The sequence below is a fragment of the Silurus meridionalis genome, chromosome 8 (genome assembly GCF_014805685.1).
Source record: "Silurus meridionalis isolate SWU-2019-XX chromosome 8, ASM1480568v1, whole genome shotgun sequence".
In the NCBI taxonomy this organism is placed as follows: domain Eukaryota; kingdom Metazoa; phylum Chordata; class Actinopteri; order Siluriformes; family Siluridae; genus Silurus; species Silurus meridionalis.
In genome coordinates this window covers 6,683,645-6,707,041 of record NC_060891.1, presented here as the reverse complement: position 1 = coordinate 6,707,041, position 23,397 = coordinate 6,683,645, and the positions used below count along the sequence as shown (strand labels likewise).

The 23,397-nt window shown below is 35.8% G+C and overlaps 1 protein-coding gene and 1 long non-coding RNA gene across 7 annotated transcripts in view; one reads left to right on the top strand and one right to left on the bottom strand.

Moving 5' to 3' along the window:
* Positions 1–5,435, bottom strand: part of fsip1 (fibrous sheath interacting protein 1) — a 40,489-nt gene extending 35,054 nt beyond the window's left edge. For 2 of the 4 annotated variants that reach the window (XM_046855178.1, XM_046855180.1), the window contains exons 1-6: positions 4,799–5,434; positions 4,359–4,422; positions 3,547–3,680; positions 3,379–3,460; positions 1,446–1,535; positions 372–425 (exon numbers count right to left, since the gene is read on the bottom strand). In XM_046855178.1, coding sequence (XP_046711134.1) covers positions 372–425; positions 1,446–1,535; positions 3,379–3,460; positions 3,547–3,680; positions 4,359–4,422; positions 4,799–4,966 — 592 coding nt within the window. In that variant the 5' untranslated portion in view covers positions 4,967–5,434. Of the gene's footprint in view, positions 1–371; positions 426–1,445; positions 1,536–3,378; positions 3,461–3,546; positions 3,681–4,358; positions 4,423–4,798 lie in introns of all 4 variants that reach the window. The other 2 variants (XM_046855179.1, XM_046855181.1) reach the window with 2 other exon arrangements.
* LOC124389726 lies at positions 967–8,315 on the top strand. 3 transcript variants are annotated; one of them, XR_006926616.1, is made up of 3 exons: positions 967–1,041; positions 1,458–1,565; positions 6,460–8,315. It is a non-coding gene; the product is annotated as an uncharacterized LOC124389726 (long non-coding RNA). The 3 variants fall into 3 exon arrangements; XR_006926615.1 differs by lacking the exon at positions 6,460–8,315 and adding an exon at positions 2,575–3,367; XR_006926617.1 differs by lacking the exon at positions 6,460–8,315 and adding an exon at positions 1,721–3,367.
* Positions 8,316–23,397: the final 15,082 nt, after the last annotated feature.

Here is a 23,397-nt window from a genome sequence, read left to right as displayed (position 1 = left end):
CTAAATGGAACTTTTGCTGTTTCCACATGGACAGTTTAAATTATTTTCAATAGTTTGCTGCTATTTGATTTGTATTTTCACATCAGCAGTAGTTTGCTGGGGTCAGTTAATTAAATAATGAACAGACCATGATGATTTACACAATTTAAGCAAATTGACTCATCTGTGATTTTCCAGTTACACTGCCATGGCCGTTTAAAATTTTTAAGTATGTTAGTCATGAATGTCTTGTTCAGTCATACATTTTGCCCCTGCACAAATGTGATGTCAACATACCTCAATGTTCTTCTTGATGAAATCTTGTCTGTGCTTGCTCTTGTCTATCACACTCTGCCTGCTTTCTGTCTGCTTGACGTCTTTTATTTCTGGACCCACCTTAACAGAGCTTGAAGACTTGCCATTTCCTCTGACTTCTGATCCAAAAACTAGTACAAGGAACATTCCACAAAGCAGTGTAGTTTATTGTTAATAACATTTTTGAACATGAACAGTTTACATTTTCAAAACAATTTTAACAAAAATGCCTGCTTGTTTAAATATTTAAAATACTATTTTTATAAAAAAAAAATGTTATATATATATATATATATATATATATATATATATATATATATATATAAGATTAATGCAATACTTTTTAGTTTTTTCATTAAATGTAAGTATTGATTAAATTAGCACAACCTCATTTGGTCAAGTGTGTGTGTGTGTGTGTGTGTGTGTGTGTGTGTGTGTGTGTGTGTGCGTGCGTGCGCTCGGGTGTTTTACATTTAATATTTCATTTTCTAAAGATCGGTTCTACTTATTTTTTAGTATACTTTTAACTAATGTCTTTATTTTTTTAATCCTTCATTCATTCACTTCCTCGATATGCAAAATTGTCAGGATTTTCTTCTTTTAAGAGAAATTCTTCAAGCAAACGTTTATTAATTCATATTGCCGTCATAAAACCGGAAGTGGCCACGATTTCACGCATGCGCAAAACAAAGGTTTTACAATGCATCACAAATCGTATTTTGGCGCAAAAAGGATTTTCAGTACGGAGTGAGTAGCCATGGTCACGCTGTGTTTGCTCTAGTTTTATACCCCAGGCGTTGTTGTATAAATATATAACTAATTCATTAAAATGCCCGTGTATGCTAAAGTATTATCTTTCTGAGCAATTCTGAAAGGTACCATTTTTATTGCATATAATCTGCCCTCTAATTTGGTTATAACATTTTCCACTTTAAAGGTAAACTTTATCTGTACTATACACTACAATATTAAATGTGCCCAAAATTCTAATACAAATGAAAAGATAAGTCTTACCCGTGAGAATAATTTGTAATGTTAGTAGGCCCTCTAGTGCAGCAATTGAGCAAAACCATTGTAAAGCCAGTTTAGGAGCACTATGAATGTATTAAGCATTGAAGCTCACTATAATGTACAGACTAAATATATCTTGCCTTTATTTCCAGGTTTGCAGCTTAGCTCTTGATCTGGGACTTGGGTTCCAAACACAGCTACATAGTCCACCATTTCACTGCAATCCTTGGCTAGAGTGAATCAAGTTCATGTGTAAAACAGTAAGTGTTTTTCTCAGATAATTAAATATATATATATATTTTACAACTTATCTTCATTAATAGAAAATATTTTAACTGAGGACAAGATTAACATTATTACAAGATTTCTTTTACACCATTTGTGTCTTCCTGTGCATTCTTTCTTGTAAAAAAAGAGAAATCCAGAGGGAAAATCACAACAAATTTATGTAGGTATGCTTTTATCTTGACTGTTTGTGTTCGAAATTCAAGTGCTGTTACTGTAGAAACCATGGAATAGGGTAATAAAATGCAGAGCACTGGGCCAATCTAACATTTAAACTGGATCTGTTAACACAAGTCAGAAGGAAAGTTTTGATTTTACAAACTCAGAACCAAGTCTCAGAGAACACTAATATTACACATTACCTAACACTTGAGATGCATTTAGGTTTACCTTTAGCTTCATTAAATTATATCAAAGCCTTAATACCTGAAAGCATTTAGAGCCCAGCTCATTAAACTTACTGCAGAAGTGTCGTCAAGAAGAAAATAGTGCATCAGGACCAAAGTGCCTGATGATGTTCTTTTCAAGATGTTTTCAGGATTCCAGAAAAGGAAAAATCAGCTCTACCTTTAGATTGCACAATACTATCTAAAGGTCTTCTTACAACTGTGATTCCATTGTCTATGCATACCAGAACTAATGTGTGTAGTGAGCAAACAAGACTGGTCTAAAATTTCAGCGATATCATTTTTAAAGCAGTTTTAATATTTCCACATTAAAACTGTCAAAAGCTTTTGCTTACTGGAAGCTAGTATTTTAGTGTACAATTTTAGATTTTATGACAGAAGGTGGTTTAAGTAACTATACTGAAATCATTCAACATAAACCCCAAAAATTAACATACTCTGTTCAATAGGAAGTAGCACACAGTTTGTTGCTGAATGCATGAACTTTTAATATTTTAACGTTAATGAGCTTTGCAAAAAATTGCATTCAGTTTTTATTTCCATTTACTTATTTGACATTTTCTGCCATTGTCTTTAGAATTGGGGTCATAATTAAAATGGTCTCCAACCACTGGAATGTTGAGTTCTTGTCTCCGAGACTGTGCTGATTAACACGTGCAAATCTGATAAGAATCAATTATGTCATATTGTGGCCAAAACTGGCATTCCTAATAAAGATATTGGTGCAGCAGCATATTGATATTCTATAACAGTGTGTAAATGCCAGCCCCATGATCAATGAGGGTTCTGATAGCTAATTAATATGTCACTCACCAACTATGATATAGTAAGGACCTCACAGGGTCTCATCTATGTTACCAGATTTTAACAGATTAAAGAATAATTATTTTTTATATGGGCAATATTGTTGATATTTTTCATTGATAAACATCAATACTAAAATTGTAAACTATACTCATCCTCAGTGAAGTATTGTATGCTGTCAGCACTATTTACTGTATATACTGTCAGTTTATGGTGAAATGCACTATAGACGTATTATAAACAAGCATGACAATGAAGATTGATATGCTGTCTTTACTCCAAATGAAACCACACATGCATTTAAAGAATTATAATAAAACAATATATATCTAACCAAGGCTCTATGCCTAAGACCAGTTCACACTAATCTATCAGGCTAACAAGAATGGCCAGAGAACAAATGTGATTTTGAGCTTATAAGGGCTAACCAAAATGCAGGCACAGTCAGATAATGAGTGCTTTGCTACTCAGCACACTTCACTACTCTACTACTTCTGGAATACTCAACTAGTTCTAAAGAAAGCAATTGACGTAGCATAGACATCTCTTCACAAATCATTTCATACTTCATACTTACAGGTATTGGGGGTAAGTGCTAGGAACATCCTGGTATTTTCTGCTTCATCAGTGCACTCTGAACTACTTTCATGCTTGTGATCCTGCAAAGAATTTTAAAATAATGTATCCCACTACATGCATGTGTACGGAAGAAAACACATTTTTACAGATTTGCATTTAATCATACCTTAAATTCCTTCCAGAGTTTTTGATGGAGCTCTCTTCCCTGCTTTTTAACTTCTTTTTCATTAAAGAGCTTGCTAGCCAGTATTGCGTCCAGTCTTTTCAGTTTCATGATGGCCCTCTCCAGCCCAAATACATCTATTAATAAACATTATAGGAAAAAGAAAAAAAGACCAGTTTGATATTTTAACAAACAACTCAAAATGAAAATTATAAATTCTCTGCAAGCTCAAAACAATTCTCTGTCTTATGTCTATGCATCTAGCCTCAAATGATACATAATGAATAACTCAATCAGGCATGTTTCTTAATAAGCTGTGTCTTTCTGATTCGAAGCTCGTATCTACAGCGATAAACAGCTACTCCAATCTGTTGAAGCTACTTTACTTTAACTTTTACCTAGAATTTTATTAAAAAAAAAAAAGGATAGGTGGTTGGCAACTAGCCAATCGTTTACTTGCTAACAGTCATATGGGACTGAATTTTTGAAAAAAGCTTTTTAAAATAATAAAAAGAATTATTATACCAGTGTAATGTGTATGTCTTCCACTTTCAAATGCAATTTGCTGGTGAACAAAGTCAAACCAACACACTGTTTAAAAATGTGCTCAATATGCTCCATTCAGAATTACATTCAAAATGAAAAATAAACCTTTAAATGCATGGGCACTGTACACAGATTTAAAAGATGATTGATTTTACGAGGTGATTTTAATCAAAATATCACCAAAAGGAGGAAACTCTACCAGACTTTCTCTATAGATTCTCTTAATTAAATACAGTGAAGATTTCTATTGTTTATCAGCATTTCCTTACCCTGGTCAGGGCCAAAGCTTAGTGATGGGCAGTCCAAGTTATCCTCCTCTATATTCGGTGGATCCTAATATAAAGAAAGCATCAAAAACAGTTTATTAAGCTTTAGCTTTTTATAAACAAATAACTGTGACAATAATGGGACAAAAAGGCATAAAAGAAACATAAAGAAAAATTTGTAATTACATTATGAACTTACAAATGTTATATACTAAATATATCTAATTAGCATGACTTCTCTGTCTTGATAATATTCTGATGTCTAATTATATCTTTAATATCCCCTAGTACAGTGACATGTTTATCACTTGTTGAAAGTGGAGTTACTGCACATTCTCTAGTCATGGTTAAACCACACGCCTCTGCTAACACTAAGATAAAGTCACACCACTATCACTATGTAAAACTACAATATTAGAAGGCAGAGAGGAGGTCTGTGCCACCTGAACGTCGAGTATCTCAGCGCTAAGGACCTCAAGGAAACCAGTCCTGTCCTGATTTAGTTTCACCCCCTCGGAAAGGACTACAGTGGACACTCGGCTCCCAGGCCGGCAGCGCTCAGTGGAAGCTGGTCGAGATATGTCATCCAGGCTGCCCTTTGTAATGTCCATCTTCTATAATCGTTCCTAAATAATAAATAATAAGTATTGATAAAATTTGTAGATAGCGGATACTCAATCTTTCTCTCGGCCTCTCTCTCTCTGTCAGCAAAGTCCACACAGCCCGTCTTTTGTTTACGATGCGGTATCCAAGCGCAACAAACGTTGCCAGGTTGTTCGAAATCCCCGCCTAGGACAGTATAAATTCACAAGAGATAGAAAGCGTACTCAACTATTCTAATCAAGAAAAGTACTATTACTTTAATGGGGTTTTACTCCTTTACAAATACATTTTCGACTAAAGTAAAAATGTACTCATACTCATAGTAAACGTGACTTAGTTAACGTTATAAAGGTGAGGTCTCTCCCATACTGTAGATATATATAAAAAAGACGCCCCATTCGCCGCTGAATTGTACGTCAACATTTCCGCCATCTTGGTCCAAACAAACAATTCCCGAGATCCTTGAAACAAATGCTACGTTACAACGTTTGTATTTATCAACTGTTATCAGTGGTTTATGTTGCAAAAAAATCTTTAGCTATCATTTGCAGAATACACACAATAACAATAAAAATACTATCAGTCTAACATAATAATATAATAACAATAGCAAATCGTTTAATAAAAATAGGAATCATAACATACATACACACACACACACACACACACACACACACACATATATATATATATATATATATATATATATATATATATATATTAGAATATTTAATCATGATTAATCGCATGATTGTCATGAAGGATCTGACAGTTAATTGCAACTGAATCGCACATTTTATCTGTTCTAAATCTACCTACAATTAATACTTTTTTTTTTTTTATACGCATCAACATGGCATAGACAAATATGGATGCTTTATGTAAATGTATGTTTATTTTTAGTGAAACCATATTCAGCATAGAGCATGAAACAAAATATTATTGTAAATAAAAAAGTAATTATGGTGTTTAAAATTAGGTGAATCATCAGGACACCAAACGGAACTTTTATTATGTTTTCACACATGCGTTTTTTTTTTGCCAGATGTGTGTATCATGACAGTTTTGGTGCTTGATTTCAGACATGGCACAGCAGTAAAACCAATGTTTTTTTTAGAAAAGCAGAATAACATAAATACATGCTGCATTAATCGTGCCTTAATAAAAATGAATTCCATTTAAAATGAATTTGCATTAATTCGTTAACATAGCCATAATATATGTGCAGAACATAGTTAAAACGTGGAAAAATGCGTTTGTTTAGTCTCTGCCTCCCACTTTAAATGCATTTTATAAATTAATTAAAACTTGAAAACATACACAAATGGGGTATAAAAAGAAGCTAGAGTTAGCGCTGTCATAATTCCTATCAATTAAATAATGTTCTGTCTAACTATCTAACTTTTGGGATTTTAAGTAACTGGATTTTGTGGCCCTTTATGTAGAGCATAAACCACTGATATCAGTTGATAATTACAAACATTGTTTTATTTTAATCCAGAAAACCACAGCTCTTCTGTTTGGCTGCCACTGTTTGGCTGCCACTAAGAAGGCGGATGCATTGACGTACTGCAGCGATGGACCAAAGTGGCCAATGAGGCGTCTACGCCATATACAGTGTGTCTCTAACCACTCAATCAAACAGTGAAATCTACTTATGTTGCTCTTCCAGGGCAAGATTTTACCTTGCATTTTTATAGACATTTATCAATTTTTTTTTTTTTTCAATTTCATTTATTTGATCAGTACCTATTGAAATGAAGTAAAATCACAGATCTTAAAAACTACTTGAAACACAAAACTACTGTTATAGAAGGCGAGTATCTCTGAGAGCCACTATCACAGCAGTAAACACATTACTGATCCTTTCTTAAACTAACTCTGACATAATGTATGATTGGTTAACAGTTGGGCTGCAAATAACGATTATTTTGATAATCTGCTTATTTTTTCTTCAATCAATCCATTGATCAGATAAACAAAAATAAATAAGCTTGTTTTGTTTATTATAACTATATAGAACAATAATTGAGGGTATTTATGTATTAAAGAGTACTTTAGAAAATGCAAAATCCAGATATTGAGTTTAACTATCTTAAATTGTGACAATTTTAAAGCTTAAAGCTTGTTGAGGAGCGCATTTCTCCTTCAAACAAATTCACTCATGCTGGGTTGTTTCTTTCTGTAAAAAAGGCATTTGAGTATGCAAAGTGTAAATTGTGTAAATAAACATTTGTATTGCAGATGGCAAGTTGAGAACCATGCTTTAAATAATACACAGACATTTTGTATAAATCATGTTTGAAAACAGAGAAGTTACTGTTGTAAACAAATGCTATAAAAAAGAGAATGGAACGGAGAAACACAGCGAGCTAACGGGCTTAAAAAGAAAGGAAAATATATGCATTGGTGTACAAATGCATAAGCATTCACTGAAAACCACAACAGTGACTAAAAATGTAATTGTTTACTGCTGCTGTTATTTGCTGCTATTAGATTTAGTGTTAGTTTGCACCGTTTTAATTGAATTCATCACTATGTCACGAGCGAGTTGATTGCGCAACCTGATGCTCCCGAGTCACGACAGAACAGATACAGTGACTGTCCCGAAGTTACAATTCACACAATAGCACTTCATTAAACTGTGGATTTTTTGTTTACAGTGCTGATGTTTCGCCTTCATTCAAAATGCCATCACATTAACCTGTAACTTAAGCAGCCCAACTAATGGATAACGAAATTCGTTGACAACGATTTTCATTATCGATTATTATCAATTTTAGCGATTAGTTTTTGCAGCCCTGGTTAACAGAGAGTTCTGGGAATCTTGTTATGTAACTTAACTGCTATTAAAGAGAAGCATGAAAACAGAACCAAATTCAGAAGAATTAATTAATTATTTATAAACATTTCATGTTTGATGACAAATAAAATAACACTGTACAGATGGCTTTTTATTACAACAAATACAAATGTTTCATGTTATTTCAAAATACTTCCCATTTCTCAATAAAAAATAATCTCATAAACTTTAATCTACTTTCTCTTCTGTTATATAACATGTTTGTATGTTTGCTGTTGTAGGCCTGTTGTACAGCAACTTTCAGTTTTAGAATATAAAAAAACTTTGTAATAAAAATCTTTTGGCTTGTTTGCTAATTTGTTTGTGTGATGACATACAGGACTAGTCAAAACTTTGGAAACACCTTCTCCATCAGCGTTTTTTTTTTTTTTTTTTATTGTATAGTAAACAAAACATTGTTAAACCCAAAATATGTTTTGTATTTTTGAGTCTTCAAAGTAGTGACCTTTTTAATTTTATGACCGTTTGCACACTCTTGGCATTCTCTCAGTCAACCTCAGGTAGTCACCTGGAATGGTTTCCAACAATCTTAAACAGTTCCCAAAATTGTTAAGTGCTTGTTGGCTGGCTTTTTCTTTACTCTCCAGTCCAACTCATTCCAAACCTTTTAACTTGGATTTAGATCAGGTGATTGTGGAGGCCAGGTGAGGTCATCTGATGCAGCACTCCATTGCTTTTACAACAACAGTAAAAACAAATATCTCTTACATAACCTAGCAGTGTGTTTGGGGTCATTGTCCTGTTGTAAAACAAATGACGGTCTCACTGGTCTCAAGTACAAACCAGATGTGGTGGCATGCCACTGCAAAATGCTGTGCTGTGCTGTGCCCGCGCTGGTTAAGTGTGCCTTCAATTTTGTTGTCATCAAAGTTTAAGGTAGATACTTTTGAAAATTAAAAATATGAAGCCTATTAAGGGTTGTTTAAATTTTTTTGTTTGCTACATAATTCCACATTCTTTTATCGTTTGGTTTGAATGCCTTCCGTATTAATGTACAATGTTGAAAATAAAAAGTAAAGAAAACCACTGAAGGACCCTGGGGACACCATCTGTTTGACCTTTTATACTTGGGTAGACGCTTTAGGTCCATCACATCACACACAAACAGACTCAGGAACAATTTTTACCCCAGAGCCTTTAGAGAGCTGAACACCAAGTGCACCAAGTCCATCAGTGCATTTATACACTTCACAAACTTCTACCTCGTAGTTATTTATTTCCAACCACAATCTGCATAAAGACTTTGAATGTGCAATACCTTAATATTTAAATGTGCAATACCCTATTGAACGTGCAGTACCTTCATATTATAACAGATCACTAATGTTTCCATTTGTAATAATTTATTATGTTCTATTTTATGGACTTTAAAGACTGAAACTTAATTTCATTGTACCCTGTGCAATGGCAATAAAGAAATCTGTCTGTCTGTCTGTCTGTCTGTCTGTCTGTCTGTCGGTCTGATAAAATGATATCTCAAAAAACATTTGGTGGATATTTTTCCACGGATCTCCTCTCACTGGACCTCCAGCTCTCTGAGGCCTTCTTCTGAAGTGTTAGCCTTAGCAGAGGTGTTCCACATATCCTGGAGGTCTGAGCTATCTATCATTATCTATGCCTGTCAAACATCGCAGTATGGAAATATAATATAGGCACAAGCCATGTTGGTTCTATATTCCTTTGACTCAGAATAAGTCACCAACCTTCCCTGCTCCAAAACAACCTCAACCCATTAAGCTTCCATCTCCATCTTTGGTGAGGTAGTCTAGTAACATATCTCCTGTTTTACATCTTACATGATCTTAGTTCTTCTGTTCTTACTTCTGCAAAAAATTTATAATTTGGAATGTCTAGTCTTTCACCTAATTTGCTGCATATAAACAAAATTAACATGCATTAATCTCAAAAACCATACAAATGTGTTTCCAAACTTTTGACAGACACTGTATATGATATGTGTGGGTATATTATGGGGTAAGTCTAAGCTGTTTAAAGGTGTATAAGGTTTCAATTTAATGAAAGAATTGTGATTATGTCATCAGTTGTTAAAAGTCAATTGTTTCGACGTTTAAGTTTTAAATGAGCACCAGAGGGCAGTGTAAGTTTTCTCTAGAAGAAAGAAGAAGCGAGAAAGCTTTTATAAATTACAAAATGTGAGTACCATGTGTGGCAATGATTTATAATGACAAAGTAGCCTGATTCATTTCAACCATCTTAAATGATTTAGTGTTTCCTCATTGTGTGGCTCTAATTCGCAGTGAGTCAGTTTATCTTAATTTCCCCATAGATGATACTTATGCAAGATATGCACCACTGAAGAAGTGGCAAATAGGTGTCGGAGAATCAAAATGAATAATGTCTACACTAGTTGATGTATAGTGAGCCATTCTGATGCACAGCTGAATAGACCTGAAGCCAACACACACACACACACACACACACACACACACACACGCGCGCGAAGAGCTGGCGTGTCTACATATAATTGCCTTCAGGCTAGTGTGTGTTAACAAGCTTCTAGAAGATGATCTCATGGTTACCTGTGGTGCTAAGTTGCCTGAAGGGAAATCATACTTTTTCTGTAGATAATTAAAAACAAGCAAAATAAGTTAAGTATACAAATCAATGTAAATTACTACTTATTTATTAGGAGTGCCTCTACATCTGGAGATTTATGAAAATATGCAATTATATGACAGGAGTGACACATAGAAATAAGAAGATATGAGTCAAGAGCTTCTATTAATGTTAAAATCAAAACTCAGAATAAGGAAAGGTGTGAATCCTTAAGGAACAATACAGAGCACCATTTTTTTTCTGACTAGCTTTAGATATGCTGTGTCTAAATACAATTTTACACTCTGAACAATGAAGGACTCTAACCTCATCTATTCAGCTGCAAAAGAAATAGACATACAATGAGCTATTGGGTTGTAATGTCTTTCAACTCATAAAATAAATTAAAAACATGAAATAGGCTTTTATGTGTTCTTATTTGTATGATTACAGATTTATATATATATATATATATATATATATATATATATATATATATATATATATATATATATAATAATTCAGAATTGAAGAGAATGTGCCTCATTAGATGAAAAAAAAAATGGCTTTTAAAAAAAAATTATTGTCTCTACTAATATGTTTACCCAGCGTAGTACAGCACTGATTTTATCATAGGTATTAAAGGTAACGGTCGATCTTGAGCAAGCATTTTGTGTGATGAAGTAAACACTAAATGCTCTATAAATCGCCAAAAGAAAGAACAAAGCTACTTAACAAAAGAGCAATCAAAATAATTTTGCAGGCTTAATTGATTATAATTGTTTAATTCCAACCAAATTATTTCAGCAGTTTTAACCCCATATTCTCACAAATGAGTTCTTTTCCAATACTGTATTTTACAGCTGCCTATTGTTCATAGTAATGACATGCACCCATTTTAAGGAATAAATTATGGAGCTGCTAAATTATATTGTATGTTAAAATATACATTTAATAATGAGACTTTATATGTTTGTGCATCGACTGACAACTGCCTTTTGATGAATGGCATATAGGTTAGACTATGCAAAACACTAGCTTTTGCTTGTGCATAAGGTCTTCACAGTACAACCACAGGTCCATATCCATTGTCTCATTAGCTATTCCTTTTTTGTTTTGTTTAGTCATTGGATAATTGATGCAGCATTGGCTAAGCTCTATTTTACTGAATCCAAAACACATGATGGGCATGCAAACCATGTTAATTTCCAGTACTCTGGTGAAGCCATGGTGGGTGGAGCCATGTGCATTGCAGGCTAGCTGAAAGACTCAACCATTCAGTAATGGTAATAATCTCAAATTATTCTGCTAGTCTAACACCATTAAACTAAATGGTGTTGTGCAAAAGTATTTGCCAATGTCACATCATAGCATCTGTTGCAGAATCTCATGTATTCTGGTACGATCTTCCTTTTAGTGGACTTCTATTTATGTCTTTCAGAGATTCTTTAAAAATAATAATGTATACAGTAATTCTTAGTTAAGAGACATAATTAGTGATGCATCTCATGGCTCTAGTCTTGAGTCATGTATCAATGCCACTGTGTGTTTGAAAAATATTTTAGTTAAATTGTGAAATCATGGCAGTATAACAGCTGTTACAACTAATAAGACTTGCTGTGCCCTGAAGAGAAACAGGTGTCAGAACATGCAGTGCATCACAGCTTGTTACATATGGGACTGCTTAGTCACACACTGTCGGTCCACTATTAAAAGCACCACTAATGGACATTTGAGCATTAGAACTGGACCATGGAGCAATGGAAGCGGGTAGTCTTTTCTGATGACGATTTCTTTTACATCATGCTATTGCTACCTTAAGGAAGAGATTAATAAAGGGTACTATGGGAAGATGACAAGCCAGCAGAAGATAGTGTGATGCTTTCTTCTATTCTATTCTGTTGTGGTCACTCTATTTTTAAATGAAGTTTAACATATCTGGATATGATAATATACTAAATACGTATATGGGTCACGTAATGTTATCATGGGTAGGAATAATCATTCCTTTCAGGTACTAAGTTTTAGTGGGACATAAACTTGTTGCTATGACCTTGGGGAGTGATTGAAGTGCATTCTTCTCTGGACACTGGCAGACACAAAGTATATGTTAAACCAAGTAATTAAACACTGTTTCCAACCATGTACAGACCTTCAGGGCAACAGTATTCCCTAATGGCATTCCTTTTTGGCCACTTTCAGCAGGATTATGCTTCCTGCCACACTGCAAAGAATGTCAGGAATGGTTTAAGGAAAATGACAAAAAGTTAAATGTGTCAGCTTTGGTTTTACATTCCTTAAATACAATTTAATCAAATATCTGTGGGAAGTGATGGGCAAAAAGTCCATTCCATAGGGTCCTAGCCTCACAACATACCATACTTAAAGGATCTGCTGCTAACATCTTGAAGAAACAACGTCACACCTTCTGAGCTCTGGAGTTTATGCCTCAATGGGTCCGAACTGTTTTGGCAGCACAAGGGAGGCCTGCACAATATTTGGCAGGTGGTTTTAATGTTATTGCTGATCCAGAATCAATGTATTTTTAATAAAACAATGTCAGATGACCATATTCCATGGGGTTCCAAGTATAAAAAATGATAACAAGTGAAAGGTAATAAAAACCTCATATATATCCTCCATATCTTATTTAGACTTATTTAGACTTTAATAGGATAAATCTCTATATTTATCATTTCAGAGAAATTGCATACATCGGTGCACTGCTTCAAACTTATCTAACCAATTTACAATATTTTTGTGTGAATTAAATTAGACATAGAAGTCAAAATCTCCCATCCCATCTCTATCAATAACAGAAATATGATAATCAGAAGCAGGCCAAAGCAGTCCTGTTCTCCAGCTTTTTCAGGACCCACATGACCTTCCCCTCAGTTTCCTTCTCTAATTTCTGAAAAGATTTATTCCCCAGTAACTATACTCATGAAATTGATGCAGATCTTGAACCCTTTGGAGAGTAAGGTATTCCTGCCGTGCGTGCGTGTGTGTATGAATGAAATTTTTTTTCCTGTCCATTCATTTAAAGTTCAGACCCCTATACAAAAAGAACTGAATGTATATTCATACTACCACTTTAAAACCTTGCACTTACACACACCTGAGCAAATGTGCCACTGTCTATAATAATTCAATGAATTGCAACAAGATGATCCCGATCATCATCATAGTCCAGCACCCCAACAATGACAGTATAGAGCTTTTAATGATGGTCTTGAAGCTAAGGCTTTCATTGTTAAAGATACAGTATGTCAAATGTTTATTCGTCTTTTAAAAAACATCTGTGATATTACCATTAAAGCATTTTAATTGCAGTTACTTCCTAATTATCATATCTTTCGTGGCTCTATTTCTAATTCAGGAGATAAACCCCCTTATGTCCAGTATATTTGGGTTTGCTGTGGCAAAAAGTGGCTGTCTAATATTGAAATTTGTGTATATATATATATTAGGGATGTCGATCGATTAAAATATTTAATCACGATTAATCGCATGATTGTCATGAGTAAACACGTAAATAATCGCAACTCAATCGAACATTTTAATCTGTTCTATTAAGTTTTTTAATACTCTAATCAACATGGACATGGACAAATATGGATGCTTTATTCAAATGTTATTAGTGAAACCAAATTCAACATAGAACATGACACAATATTCTTGCAAATGTTTAAATGTAATTCTGGTGGTTTAAATTACGTAAATCATTAGGACACGAAGAAACAGAACTTTTGCTACATTATAAAAAAAACTCCTGTAAAATTTACGGTAAAAAATTGGCAGCTGTGGTCGCCAAAAATCTAGCATAGAAAATGGTATTTAACTGGTATGTTACAGTGTAAAGGATTGTCCTGTAAATTAATGGTAAAATACTGTCAACTCATTTTATTTGCAGAAACTGAATGCATTTAAATTGGCCAACAGCCATTTGTTTATAAACTAATATTTATAATAATAAAGTAATGTGAGCGTATTAGTTCTGAGAATGTATTTTATTTAAGTTCATGACAAATAACAAAAAATTATGCGAATTCATTAAAATTATTAACTCAAGTTAAATCTCTTGCAGATAATAGCAGCACAAATTCATGTGCAATTGAAATTAGTGAAGATTCTCACTGAATCAGTAGCTACACAGTCACAGTCCCAGATACAGTCCCAGATAAATGGGGAGGGTTTCGTTAGGAAGGGCATCCAGCGTAAAACATGTGCCAAATCAAATATGTGGATAACGAATCAGAAATTCATACCGGATCGATTGAGGCCCAGATAATCAACGACCGCCAAAGGTATTGTTAATCCAACATGGTACTGGTGGAAATTGGGCTACTTTTAACCGAAGCAGGATAAGGAGAGGAAGAAGATGACTACAGAGACAGCAGAAAAAGGAGAAGTGGAGGAGAGTGGAGGTTTGGGTGGGCACTTTAACCTCACATAAGAGAGGTAGCTGATTTGATGCAGAGGAGAAAGGTAGATATGTTGTGTGTTCAGGAGACCAAGTGGAAAGGGAGTAAGGCGAGGAACATTGGAGGTGGGTTTAAACTGTTCGTTCATGGTGTGGATGGAAAGAGAAATGGTGTAGTGGTGATCCTGAAGGAAGAGTACAGTAAGAGTGTAGTGGAGGTGCAGAGAGTTTCTGATAGAGTGATGATCGTGAAGGTGGAAGTTGAAGGGATGATGATAAATGTCATCAGTGCCTATGCTCCACAAGTGGGCTGTGAGATGGAGGAGAAGGAAAGATTCTGGAGTGAATTAGATGAAGTGGTAGATGGTGTACCTAGGAAAGAACGATTGGTGATTGGGGCAGACGTCAATGGGCATGTAGGTGAAAGAAACAGAGGTGATGAGAAGGTGATGGGTAGGTATGGCTTTAATGGAGAGGAGTGTGGAAGGGCAGATGGTGGTAGATTTTGCTAAAAGGATTGAAATGGCAGTGGTGAACACTTATTTTAAGAAGAAGGAGGAGCATAGGGTGACGAATAAGAGTGGAGAAAGGTGCACACAGGTGGACTATGTTCTATGTAGGAGATGCAACCTGTAGGAGATTGGAGACTGTAAAGTGTCGGCAGGGGACAGTGTAACTAGACAGCATCAGATGGTGGTCTGTAAAATGGTTTTGGTGGTAAAAAAAGATGAGGAAAGTAAGGACTAAAAGAAGAATGATATTGTGGACTACAGTAATGGTCAGAAAGAGTTGCATTGTGTGTTTGTGGATTTAGAGAAAAGGTATGACAGGGTGCTGAGAGAGGCATTGTGGTATTGTATGAGGAAAGTCAGGTGTGTCAGAGAAGTATGTGAGGGTGGTGCAGGACATGTATGAGGACAGTGTGACAGCAGTGAAGTGTGCAGTAGGAACCACAGACTGGTTCAAGGTAGAAGTTTGACTGCATCAAGGATCGGCTCTGAGTTCTTTCCTGTTTGCAGTGGTGATGGACAGGTTGGCGGATGAGGTCAGACAGGAGCCTCCATGGACTATGATGTTTGGTGATGATATTGTGATTTGTGGTGAGAGTAGGGAGCAGGTTGAGAAGAGCCTGGAGAGGTGGAGGTATGTGCTGGAGAGAAGGGGAATTAAAGTCAGTAGGAGTAAGACAGAGTACATGTGTGTGAATGAGAGGGAGGACAGTGGAGTGGTGCGGTTACAGGGAGAAGAGGAGGAGAAGGTGGATGAGTTCAGGTATCTGGGGTCAACAGTGGAAAGTAATGAAGAGTGTGTTAAAAAAGTGAAGAAAAGAGTACAGGCAGGGTGGAGTGGGTGGAGAACAGTGATAGCAGGAGTGATGTGTGATAGAATGGTATCTGCAAGAGTAAAAGGAAATTTTATAGGACTGTGGTGAGGCCTGCTATGTTGTATGGTTTAGAGACAGTGGCGTTGAGTAAAAGACAGGAGATGGAGCTGGAGGTAGCAAAGTTGAAGATGTTGAGATTTTCATTAGGAGTGATGAGGATGGACAGGATTAGAAACGAATTTATTAGAGGAACCGCGCATGTAGGACATATTGGGGACAAAGTGGAAGAGGCCCGATTGAGATGATTTGGACATGTGCAGAGGAGGGACATGGCGTATATCGGTAGGAGAATGCTGTGAATGGAACCACCAGGAAGAAGGAAAAGAGGAAGGCAAAGAATGAGGTTTATGGATGTGGTGAGTGAAGACTTGCAGGCAGTTGGTTTAAAAGAGGCAGATGTAGAGGACAGTGGGGGTTATGGAGACAGATGATGTGGCGACCCCTAATGGGAGAAGCTGAAAGAAGAAGAAGAAGAAGAAGAGGATGAGCACCTGTAATCAAGCAGGATCACTAAAGGAACGAGAAACAAGAGCAGAGAAACTTCCGGCCAAAGCCAAAGATTAAATAAACTAAAAATAAAACACATTAAATCTCTCATGAACGCAGAGGATGATTAAAAACGGCATTGCCAGCATCACTTATTACTAACTGGTTTGACTTTATTTCTGTCATATGTGTCCAAAAGCTCTAACTGAGATTTTAGGTGTTGTACTTTAATTTGAAGTCACCATAATAGAGATCAGTGTTTGCTTGGCTCTTGAACCTTGACATAAAAAAAAAAGTTTAGAAAGAAAAAAACACAGATTAACACTGCAAAACAGTCTAGTGAAGTGTCACAGCAATCCACACAACTCCAAAATAAAATAAAAAAAAGAAAATAGTAAAGATGTTCAGCAGGGTAAATAATTCATGTGGCAATGCATGTTGGGACTTTTGTTCTATTCTGGCACCCAGCATGCATTGCAGCATTAAAGCTTGTTAATATCTGCTATTGTTGAGTTTCATGTGCTGATTCTTTGTGTGTGTCTAAATAGTGCTGTCGCTTTAAAGGTTTGTGCATAAAAGGTTTTCTTAGTTCTTAGTAATAAGTTTCCAAGTTCTCTTAATATTACTATCATATCTAATATATATAATCAATAAATCAACCACAAAATATGTCATTAGGTGATGAGTACATTACCATGTATAGCTAATAAAAAAACACTGAATTACAATTTCTCATTACTTTTTTTTTTAATCAAAACTGTGTTTCACAAACACAGTTATAACAGTCAGAGAAAAAACTAAAAAAAATAAAATAAAATTTAAAAGTCAAGGCCCAACTTAAGCAACAACTGATCTCCAAAATGGTGAGGTCAAACAAAACATTTTCAATAAAATATAAAGTCCTGTTAAGTCTATTTTTGTATATTTGACAGAAATAAATGCTGGTAATGCCATTTTTGGAGTTTAATAATCCAGTTGTAAATTAGTTGCTTAGGCTGTAACTGTATGTCAATTGTAGTTTTGTTTCTTGTTTTTTAAATCAAGATTGTCAAATCATGATTCTGCTTGTTAACAGCAGTGTTCATCAGTATCTGAATTTACTCATTTGTTTTCATTCACTTTGTCAAGTGGACTATACTAGTAATGCAAGTTACAATAATCACTCATTAATAAAATTTGTGCCATTACAATGAATTTGCATTAATTTTGACAGACCCAATATGTTTCACATGATAGCTGAACAGCATTTTTGTGTGAAGTCAATCAAACTTAAATCAAATTAGACACTAAATGATTCCCTTTTTTTAACAAGCTATCCATTTTTTTTTACCAATATCCAAGTGCTGTTTCTAGTTTGTTGAGATTCAGAGTTAAAAGCTTGTTTGAAAGACCACCACTGAGGTTAGTGATTAGAGTCAATTTGTTAAAGAAGGAAGAAGGAGGAAGTGGGGGGATGGAGCATAGCCTAGTAGTGGTTTTATTCTATTATAGTAGCCTCTCGTTTGTCATTTAACAATGTAATTTTAATGTGGCTACGAAAAAGTTGTAAATCATTGTCCTTAAGCATGCAGTCATGCGGCGCAAAAAATGGTTTTGGGAACTCCATGTGATTTGTGGTTGCTGATAGTTAATTAAGTATGTACTGCTGAAGCCCTAAAGATGATCATGGAAATGCACATTCAACATCACACATACCTAAATAAAGTAATATCCTTTAATCATCACTCAATGCAAATAGGACAAGTCAGAAACTTTCAATAGAAAATAATATATTTCTTAATAATAGAACTCTAATTCTATAATATATAGAATTTGGTAATAATATATAGAACTCAGAGTTTTTTAGACTGCCAATTTTATTAAAGTTATCTTCTGCAGTAGAGCAGCTCTTGGTTTTCCTTTTCTGGGGAAGTCCTCAAAAAGCCTGTACCATTATAGTGTTTGTCACTTTTGAATAGAATAGTATAGACTTTATTTGTCGTATATACAGACATTACTGCACAGAGAAATTATTTCTTCACAGAGCACAGGGTCATGATATACACCCTAGAGTACAGAGGGTTAAGGGGCTTGTTAAAGGGCCCAAGGGTGGTAGCTTGGCAATACCTTGGCTTGAACCCTCGACATTATGATCAGTAATCCAACACCTTAACCACTGAGCTACCACTCTCGTAAATCCCGAAGTTCTGAAACTGCATTTAGGGATACATTTAAAGTTCTTGGGATTTTTTGTAATGGCTGATCTGTATTTCTTAATGTAATGATGGACTGTCTTTTTTCTTAACTTAAGTTTTTCTTGCCATGATATCAATTTGTACAGTAGTAGCAATCATCAGATTCAGAATCAGGTTTATTGGCCAAGTGTGTTGACACATACAAGGAATTTGGTTCCAGCTGTTTGTGACTCTCAAAAGTACAGACATAAATAAAACCTATACATGACAAAACAGACAAGACAAAAACAGACTATACAAGACAATACAAGACAATACAAACAATATGAGACAGTATAGACAGTGTGGGTAATAAATAGGGATACAGATCAGTAATGTACATAAAGTGTAAGAGTGCATGGTAGTGCAAATGATAGTATTGTGTGCCAGGTATGAATAGAGAGTTTACTATAGAACTTTGTACAATATATAGCAGCCATAGTGTGTGCAACATATACAGATAATGTGATAACTGACAGCTCTGTGCAGTACTTAAATAGATATGAGCAGGGACTATAATTATGGTCAGTTGTTAGTGAGGGTGATTGCTTGGGAAAAGAAACTGTTCCTGTGTCTGGCAGTTTTAGTGAACAAAGTTCTGTAGCGCCTGCCAGAAGGGAGGAGCTGAAAGATGTTGTGTCCAGTGTGTGAAGGGTCATTAATGATTTTTTCTGCCCGGTTTCTGGTTCTTGTATGGTACAAGTCCTGGAGAGTGGGCAGGGGAGCACCAATGATTTTTTCTGCTGTTTTAACTGTTTTCTGCAGTCTGTCTCTGTTAGGGGTGGGAGAAAAAATGGATTCACCAAACTATTGCGATTCTTTTTTAAAACGATTTTGAGATCGATTTGTTTACCTCAGAATCGATATATATTTAATTATTTTACTTTTCTAGAGAGGTGGTAGGAAGATGTTACCGCTTTTATTCCAACAGAGGGCGAAACGTATTTTGTCATTGTCTTTATTAGATGACGTTGTTTCCGTTTTAAGTTGGTGCGAGAAAGCAAAACCAAGGCTAAGTCAGGGGAGCAAACCTCTTTGAGAATTGTTTAACGGATAAAGATCCTGCTTTAGTCACAGACAATGTGTCTAATATGGTTATCGCTGCATAATTAAAAGGCTTTCTCCATATTAAGTGCTAGGCGCACACTCATAATCTGGCCTCACAGCGCGCCCTGAAGCTGCCCTCCGTCGCGAAGTTACTCGGATGATTACGACGCATCACTGGATATTTCCATAGAAGTGCTGCAGGACTTCATGTTTTGCAGGAAAAACAAAAGTTACTGGAGCTCCCTGTGCACAAACTTATAACAGACGTTTCAACGAGATGGCATAATAGCTCTCACCTGAGGTGAGGAAGAGAAAGAAGTATATTAGCACCTTGACTGAGTTGGACATTGGAACAGTTTAACGGCACTTTTATTTTATTTTAGAGAGTATTGTTTTTAGTTATTTGTTGCACATTTGAATATTATATTCAAGTTTTTGGTACTTGAAAGTTTTATGGTTTAAGGTTCTTTATGCACTATGTATGTGTATGCTCCTGAAATAAAAATTCAGAAAGATGTGATGCATTATTTTTGTTAATATAACTCATATACAGTCTTTTTAAGGGTATGATCAAGTATTTGCCATTGTCTTATCTTTATTAAGCAAACAAAAATCACAATTTAAACAATGAATCGCAATAGCTACAGAATTGCAATATGTATTGAATCAGCACAAAAGTATCGGGATAGTTTGAATCGCCAGATTAGTGAATCGTCCCAGCCCTAGTCTCTGTCCCGTTTTGTTACTGCTCCAAACCAGATGGTGATTGATGAGCACAGGACAGAGTTAATGACTATCATAGGGCTATTGAATCTATACTCACCCTTCTTCTGCACAAGACAACAGATGGTCAAAAGCACATTAAGAAGAAAATTATTATTTCAAATTAACTCTTGAAAAGGCACAACTGTGAAATGAAGACAATTTAATTGGACAACCTCATGAATCTGATGAGAGAATGTATGAGTGTTGCAAGCTTCATCAAAGTTGAATGTAGCTACTTTGGACAATCTAAAACATATTTTGAGTTGTTTAACACTTTTTTGTTAACTACATAATTCCATATGTGTTTTTTTTTTTGTCATCATTATTAATTTAATGTTGGGAATCATAAAAAAAATAAATAAAACAAGAGAAGGTGTGTCCAAAATTTTGACCAGCACTGTACTTTTGTGTTCCCCTCCAGCTTCTATTTTTATTACTACCTTATTATTTCCTTGTGTCTTTCAAACTGCCTTGTGCCCCAAGTTGCTCCTTGGTTGTTTAAAAACAGCTCACATGTGGGCAGTGAGCCAAAACAATTAAACCAGCAGCATGCAGCTTAAAGGCATGTACTGTAAATGGTCAGGGATTAGCACAGTAGGAGGAGACCAGGAGGTGACAAAAGGGAGGGACTCAGTAACCCAAACACATCGGCTTCCACAACTGGTTCAAGATGTGTCACGCAGGAGTCTAGAGTTTTTTCTTTTTATCTGAACCTATTCCAACAAAGACCATTATGTGATATTCAGACAATTTTATTCACTTTAACAATGATTTGCCTGATTTATTCTCCCAATAAGCCTATTATAGTAAGAGTAAATTGCTCTCTCATAAAGAACTGAGGTACAAAATCTAAATCTAAATGGAAATATTATGTCCTCCTAGGCTTGATAGCAGTTATAAAACTAAGTAAATTTACTTTTTAAATTTACTCATATTGGAGATATTCAATAACCTGTTAAATTGAACATGTAAATTTACTTAGTTTTATAACTGCTATCAAGCCTAGGAAGACAAAATTTACATGTAAATTTACTTAGACCACCGCCCTGTAGCCCTGACCTCAGTAGTGATGAAGTGCTTTGAAAGACTGGTCAGAGACTTCATCAATGCGACACTACTAGACAAACTGGATCCTCTACAGTTCGCGTACCGCACCTCATCCACCCTCACCCTCAGCCCTGGAGCTCCCCAGGGTTGTGTTCTGAGCCCCCTGCTGTACTCACTTTACACATATGACTGTGTGACCACTTCCAACTCCACCACCATCAAGTTTGCTGATCTCCAACAATGACGAGATGGCCTACCTACAGAGTCTAAAAACCTGGAAAGATGGTGCCAGGAGAATAACCTTCTCCTGAACTTCAGCAAGACTAAGGAGTTGGTGAAGAAGGCCCGGCAGCATCTGTACCATCTGAGACGCTTAAAGGATTTTAAACTTTCCTCTCCCTTCTACAACTACAGCATTAAGGGCATCCTGAAGGGTAGCACCACTTCCTGGTTCAGGAACAGCACTATGCAGGACAGGCGAGCCCTCCAGAGGGTGGTGCGGTCAGCTGAACGTACCATCCACACCAAGCTCCCTGACCTGCAGGACATCTACAGCACGTGGTGCCAGACCAGGGCCAGGAAGATTGTGAAGGACCTCAGCCATCCAAACAATGGACTCTTTTCATTGTTGCTTTCAGGGAAGCGCTTCCACTCCTTGAAAGCAAACACGGAGAGAATGAGGAGGAGCTTCTTCCTGCAGGCCTTTCGGAGTTTAAACCAGGAAACACACAGGATCTAGTACTATCCCTCTCTCCATCTTTGATTTGATTTAATTTTGACTTAATAATTGTATATATTTTTTTTATTTATTAGCAGAGTGCACTGTATGTGAGGTTTCATTTACAATTTTACCATCAATCACAAACAAACATGAGTCCACCAGTGAAGGTGAGAGAGCCATGCCAACTGGTCATACATCATTGCATCAAGAAAAACAGGAAACAGCAAATACACAAAAAGAGACAGAATCCTCAATTTTGATCTATGAAATTGAAATGCCATTTTAAAGCAGCTGTCATTTCATGTGCTATGCATAACAGCTACAAAGTTTGTGGTGATCAAACAAAAATGCACATAGAATTAGAAAATACAGGATGTGGTAGCTCAACAGATTTGTTTGGCAGATGCCCTTATCCAGAGTGACTTACAACCAAGTAGTTAAGTGGTTACTTAACTACTTGGTTGTAAGTCACTCTGGATAAGGGCATCTGCCAAATTGCATTTATGTAAATGTACAAAAAAATCCTAATCTTAATGTTTTTTGAAACAGACAATTTCTCTGTTTTTACACTGACATACCAGTGTAGGGTACTTCTCTTTACATTTTTATCGAAGGCATTTAGCAGATATTGATGTATATCCACCTCTACCCATGAAAGAAGGTGGGACCAGTCAAGCAGCGCTAGAAGATCTCAGGTACCATGGTGCAGTGTGAGGAGTGATCAGGTCTACGAGGAAAGAGGGTGCTCGTCCGTTTTTGCCTTTGTAGGCAAGCATCAGTGTTTGGAATCCTATGTGTGCAACTACAGGAAGCCAGTGAAGGAAGTGCAGCAGTGTGGTGGTGTGGGAGGACAGATTGTCCAAATGATGCAGCTGTGTTATGTATCATTTGCAGTGGATGAATAGCGTCAGCTCTCTGACTTAGCTTTAACATC